The sequence below is a fragment of the Xyrauchen texanus genome, chromosome 8 (genome assembly GCF_025860055.1).
Source record: "Xyrauchen texanus isolate HMW12.3.18 chromosome 8, RBS_HiC_50CHRs, whole genome shotgun sequence".
Taxonomy (NCBI): domain Eukaryota; kingdom Metazoa; phylum Chordata; class Actinopteri; order Cypriniformes; family Catostomidae; genus Xyrauchen; species Xyrauchen texanus.
The window spans coordinates 26,252,734-26,259,398 of NC_068283.1; the positions used below are offsets into that span (position 1 = coordinate 26,252,734).

Consider the following 6,665-nt stretch of genomic DNA (forward strand, 5'->3'; position numbering starts at 1 on the left):
TGCTTCAAAGTAACCAAAGTCCTTAGCTAATTTTAGGTCCACTGAAGTACTCGTTCACAAAAGCAAAGACAGTATTTATAACTAACAGGAAATGTTCCAGTTGTCCTGTTGTTTTTTTACTTATTTATTTGAGTGTGATTTTCTTTGCATCAGAATTTAGTTTTTACTGGTCTCACTAGATAAACAATAATAATTGCAAATCTTTTTTCTCATTAAATCTGAACGTGCCTTTAATTATTTACAATTTGCTGATCTCAAGTCAGAATGCAACTCAAGATTTCAGTCACTATTTTTCAGTGTATGTATGTGATTAATCTGTGTCTGCCATTTAACTCATTTGAAGATATATTGGGCATTAATCCTCCTTAATAGAGCTTAGACTGGCATTATTCATGGACTGAAATAAATGAAGTGAAATACATGTTATCTGTGAATGTTACAGACTGTCATTGTTCATATGACTTGTACTCGTATTGTTTTATTGTTTCATTGCTTTTGTTCAAGTTAAACTATTAAATTATCATAACAGTAAAGTCAGAAAACTCAGACTGGTGCGTAAAACTACAATTTATTTACTTAAATATTGTTTCAGAATACACTTAATTAATGCATATTAATTAAAAAAGCAGACCCTGGTCTGTATAAAATGAAACATTTGCAAAAACATCACTCAGTAGAGCTGCAGTAAATATGTTGCTCATTTGAATTTTAAACTGTTTGCTGGGAATCTTTTTAACAGAGTAGTGTCCTCATCAACTTTCCTTAATAAAAAATATAGTTGGCTGATTTTTTTAAAGCCATTTGTAAACATTTTTCTCACTCTCATTCCATTCTAAGCATTTATCTAGTAACTTTCATTTTTCCCCAAAAGCCCACTAATATCTAGTCAATCAGTTAAGGCTCAGACCTTACAGTATATTAAAGGGATAGGACATTTCCACTTAGGGGTGTACTCCCTTTTGTTGCCAGAGGTTTAGACATTAATGGCTGTGTGTGAGTTATTTTGAGGGGACAGCAAATTTACACCGTTATACAAGCTGTACACTCACTACTATGCATTGTAGCAGTGTCATTTCTTCAGTGTTGTCACATGAAAAGATATAATCAAATATTTACAAAAATGTGAGGGGTGTACTCACTTTTGTGAGATACTGTATATGTTTGGAAAGCATGTGTTTGGAAAGATGGAATTAGAATGTGTAACAATTGCACCAGTATTCTAGAGCTTACAGCTATTATTGCATATAAAAAAAGATCATCTAATCAAAATGTTTAACAGCTTTCAAGCATTCAGGACAGACAATGAAAATTTATGTTAAAAACTGCTCTTCTAAAGTTCCTTAAAATGTTTAAAAACAAAACTACATTCTCCATGACTAATTTTAAAGGCATAGTTCACCCAAAAATGAAATTCTATAATTATTTATTTTAAAAAAAAATTTGTAATCACTTACTCGTCCACGTGTTATATGTCTTTCTTTCATCCGAGGAACATCAAATGAGATGTAGCCCCAGTCACCATTCACTTTCCTTGAATGGAGAAAAAAATAAATAAAAAAGATGCAGAGTGAATGGTGACCGAGACTGTCATTATGCCCAACATCTCCATTTTTGTTCCATGTAAGAAAGAAAGGCATATAGATTTGAAAAAGCATGTGGATGATTACAACTCTGTTATTTAGACTATGTCTTGATCTTGTCACATCAGTCAAGAGTAAACACAAATGTTCATTTACACAACTCTAATTTATTGTCCCAATTTTGGGATGCTTTAGCACACTAAATTTTAAAATTATGTAACTCTAAAAAAGAGGGATTGAATCATCTGATGTTATGAGTTATTAGCCACTATAGATATAAATATATGTTTGCATACAGTGTAGCCCAACAGTACATGAGAAGGCAAAAGGTATTGGCACAATATGTATTAGCTTCAAATGAACAGTTGTCCATTGTGTGTGTGTACACACACACACACACACACACACACACACACACACCTCACTTGCCTAAAAGAACGTCACACATGCTTACTGTCCTGCAAAGCTAACATCATAAATATAAACCACAGAACTGAGACAGAAACGTCTACCAAGAGATGTTTGTGGGACATTTAACTGTACGTGTCGATATATTCTCCCATTAAATTATGTTTCTCTGTCTTTGGGTTGTCTCTGAGCCATCTCCATATATTGCAACATGACAAGAAGGCTTCCAATAGTTTCATGCTGCTTTGAAAATTAGTTCAATAAATATTTTTTCTGCATGCTTCCCATGTCGTGGGTTACTGTGTATTAAAAATAATTGGAGTGCTATTGAAAAGCAGTCTGCAAAAGATATCTCATAAAAAAATAAACATGTTCACAGGACATCTGAATGTCTGTCAAGGCAAAAAACTGTTTTATGCTGATTTTAGAAACAAGTATGTATGGTTACCTGCTGGTTAATGTTAAAACAATTAGCACAGCAGTCATCACCTGTAATAAATGAATGGGTTGAAGTGATACAATATTCACCCAGTTGCTGGTTTGTAGTTGGTTTTGTACAAGCCAACAAAATTCACATTAGACTTTCTTTTATCATTCTGTAAACAGTACTAGACCAAGATATGGGTGCATACATTGTCAGACGAGGTTGCATTATATTTTCTCCCAATTTCTTTTGGAAAGAACCTTATTGTAGTTTTCTTGGATGCATTTCCTCTCTATCTCTTGCGCTCTCCCTTCTGTGTGCGTTTCTTTTCTTTGTCCTTGCGGTCCTGCTTGGCCAGTTTGTCTTTCTCACGTTGCATCTTGTCTTGTTCCTTCTTTTTTTGTGCATCCTCTTTGACCTGCTCACGCTGATGCTTGCGACGGTTCAGAACATCCTCTACGTTGGTGTTTTTGAAAAGTGCTGGAGCTGGCAGTAAAGGAATTTTTATTTTTTAACCACTAAACATCTATTTGAAATGTAATCAATGCAAATTAGGAAAGTAGGTACTGTCTTAAGACTCAAGATATTTTCTCTATAGAGTGGAAAAAAAAAAAAAAAAAAAAAGTACACTATACTATAGATTGTGTGAAAAGGATACATTTCTCACTGGGTATTGCCACAGGAGTTTGCTCTTCCTCCTCTTCAGTATAAATGTTAAAGAAACTGCTTAACAGGGGGTCAAAGGTCTGAGAGCTTAAGAGAGATACAATGACACATTGTTCTTAATGGAGTGTCACGGAACTCTCACCTTTTTATTACCTACAAAATAAAAAAAACTAAGTATTATTAGGATATTCCTCCACATCCGTGACATTAGCATACTGGGCAAGCAAAGCCTCTTTTCTTTTCCTGGCATCCTCTGACACCTCCTTCTGTTTGACCACAATTTGTGCCTGCTTCTCTATCATACTGGCAATGGCCTGAACCTCATCTGCAAAGAGAGGAACACAATGAAAAAAAGATTATGCAAACTGACAAACAACTCTATTTTCCATGTCACAGTCCATGAAAAACATTTCTATATTTTCATAAAAATTACATATCCCAATTTCCCATATCCAAAGTGCTTTAACACATTTAGTATTACAATAAAGTATTTGACCTTTGCTTTAAGTGCACTTGAATCTTACATTTTAGGTTACGAAAGTGTTACGCCATTAAGTATACTTTGACAAATGAGTCTGAAAATTACATTATAAATAGTACTTGACAGGTATGTCTTTTTCCAATTGCAGCACTGCTACTTACCATTTGCTTGATTCCCCTTCACCTTAGATCTGCTGCCGCACTCAGTCCACTGTTTTAAGATCTGCTGACAAACCTCCTCAAGCGTGTCTTCCTCCTATGAGAATAAAGTGATCTCCAATTAACCAACAAATTAAAAAACAGTCCCACAAAAGACTGTATTTAGATACTTTACCAGCAGTTAGGGGCCTTTAACACCAAATTTTATTTTGCATGCATCTGCACAGGTTCAGTTAATTCATTTCGACTTATCTCTCCTTTTCTTAAAAAAATAGAAAAGTCTAGGTTACAATAGAAGTGAATTTGGCCAATCTGTAAAGTTAAAATACTCACGGTTTCAAAAGTGTAGCCACAAGAAATAAACTATATACACGTGTTAATATGGTTTCAGTGTGTTAAAACTTCACACAGAAAAGGCTAACAAGTGATTTTATCAAGTTTTCCATCAATTATTCAAACAACTCAAATAATACACACGTTTTAACATAATAATTAAATGCAAGTGCTTTTATAAAACTATAAGCTGCACATTTCTGCCTTTAAACCCTCCAAACATTGGCACCATTCACTTCTATTGTAAGTGCCTAATTTCTACCAAATGTAGTTTAACATTATTGAGAGAGAGAGAGAGAGAGAGAGAGAGAGAGACACACACACACACATATATATATATATATATATATATATATATATATATATATATATGGCACTCAGTAATTTAAGTTAATACTAATAATAACTAACTAATAACGAGGAGGGGCAACAGGCTTATATCAAGTTTCAGAGTTTTTCCTCCACCTCAAATGTATGGGAAATAAATTGGTAATAGAAGTCAGTTCATCATATTTAAACTTATTCCGATAATGTGATCAGTTAGACACAGAAATGCCAAACGTTTACAGTTTTCACAACGACGCTCCTCAAGTGACAACTGAGCTGAGTGAAGCGTGTGAGTGTCATCGTGGACATGCGGCATGCACTGACCAGAAAAGCGGAGAGAATGCCCTGTAGAGCATCCTTTTTCTCTTCATCGTTCTCCTCTTCCTGAAGCACGCCAAGTATGTAAACTCCGTAAACTTCTCGGTCTACTTCCAGCGAGTCTAGCTGATCGTTCAGCCAATTTTCAAACTCCCCGGCGATTCGGCTGGACGCAGCCATCTTGCTTGGCTGAGGTCCTGATAGTGAGGCGGAATGTTCGCGTAGAATGCCGGACAAAAATGCGGCACAATAACATTCAAACGAAAAATCCTTTTCAATAGCATTTAAGGTGTGAACTTGATTTTTCTCTATTAACTTTTAATATTTGCTTCATTTCACTTATATTGGCCTATACTGGAATTAGCTTGGGAATCATTTGTAAGTAACCAAATGAACGAGAAATTGTTAAAAGGAATATTCCGGGTTCAATACAAGTTAAACTCAATCAACAGCATTTGTGGCATAATATTGATTACCACAAAATAATTTCGGAATCTTTTGTTGTTGTTGGAGGATTTAAAGGGTAACTAAACCCCTGCTCAGAGTCTGACTCCACCCACTAGCAATATTTGAAAAATGCTCAGAAAAGTGGGCAGACCCCAGCGGGGATAGAGGGGACGAACCGAGATGAGCGGGGGGCGTGCACCTGAGACCTGTAGTGACAGATTAATTGACAGCTGCTGTCAGACTCTTAAATGGAGAGTGACGCAAGTAGCTTTGCCACGGAGCGGTCTTTTGAAGTCGAGGACCTTTCTCCCCCACCTTCACCTGAAGTGGAGGAGGGTGAATTGTCTGTGGACACAGGGCCGGAGCCATATCAATTCGAGCCGCTGGCTCAAACTGCGGTTTTAACTCCCTGCTGAGCATCCGGGGAAAACAAACGAAACGCTGTTCAGTGATGTTTATCCATTTAGCAGGATTTTTATTTAGCAAGCTTCACTTGAACATAACATCAGTTAGCTGTTCTCTCAACTTAGAAGAATGTGACGTAAAGCGTAACGTCATCATGTACAAAACCATATACCTCCAAATAAAACTATACAGGTAGTCAATACCGTAATACAATGTATAAGGGTGCAATACGTTTAACACTCCCGCATCGCGAACGCGCGTTTGTCGGCCCCAGAGGATTAACTTTAGCCTAACCATAAATTGTGATTCAAATATCTATGATCACTCACCTCAAGACGCCGCTGCGGTGGTGGAGTCCATGCAGGAGGAGCAGCGTTTGGCACTGCGTCGCTTTTCAGCGCGAGCTGTTTGGAGAAGCCCATTTCCACCTCCATTGCATTGGAGAAGCAATCCCGCGTAAAATGCAGTTTGCACACTCCTACAGCTCTAGGCGGGAACTCGCGGTCTTCCAGAACAAGGACGTGCAACCCCTGGCGCCTAATTTCCAAGTCTATATGGAAAGCAATACAGTCCAGCAGTGCTGTTGCAACCAGCAACATTACACCTGCATACCATCCTGACCACTGTACTAAATACAGATAATCTACGCTAACTTGAAGCTATCCTAACTGACGCAATACTATGCTACTAACTAACTATGCTTCTAACAATACTACACTAACAAATATGCTAATTAACTACCTAGACTACACTAAATAATCTAAATAACTATATAGATGCTATGCTAAAATACTCTATCCTGATCGTTTTCAATACTCGCAATTCCAACTCCTGACTCACTACAGTGGTTTTGACGAAACGAGATGGTTTTTATACTGCCATGGGAGTGGTAGCTCGTACCAAGGGCGTGGTGAGCTGGAACCTGCTTACTTCAGCTGTCACCGGTTACGTCACGAAGTACCGCAAACAGTCAATAGGAAAATTCAACTGCAGTAGCCACCGTTCAACCTGAAGAGGGCAGCATTTTTACACCATATATTGTAGAATTAAAACACTTTATACACAAATGTCCAAAAAATTACTTGAATCAATGACCAGTACTAATAAAGCCCCATGCT

At 37.0% G+C, this 6,665-nt stretch overlaps 1 protein-coding gene across 2 annotated transcripts; it reads right to left on the bottom strand.

Annotated features, from left to right (window-relative positions):
• Window positions 1–560: 560 nt before the first annotated feature.
• Window positions 561–6,344, bottom strand: ccdc43 (coiled-coil domain containing 43). Of its 2 annotated transcripts, none has more exons than XM_052132143.1 (5): window positions 5,877–6,344; window positions 3,721–3,814; window positions 3,268–3,403; window positions 3,071–3,117; window positions 561–2,892 (listed from the first exon to the last, which is right to left on the bottom strand). In XM_052132143.1, exons 1-5 carry the CDS (start codon window positions 6,144–6,146, stop codon window positions 2,705–2,707), a joined length of 735 nt encoding a protein of 244 aa, XP_051988103.1. In that variant the 5' UTR covers window positions 6,147–6,344; the 3' UTR covers window positions 561–2,704. The 2 variants fall into 2 exon arrangements, with proteins under 2 accessions (XP_051988103.1, XP_051988104.1); XM_052132144.1 differs by lacking the exon at window positions 5,877–6,344 and adding an exon at window positions 4,702–4,884.
• Window positions 6,345–6,665: the final 321 nt, after the last annotated feature.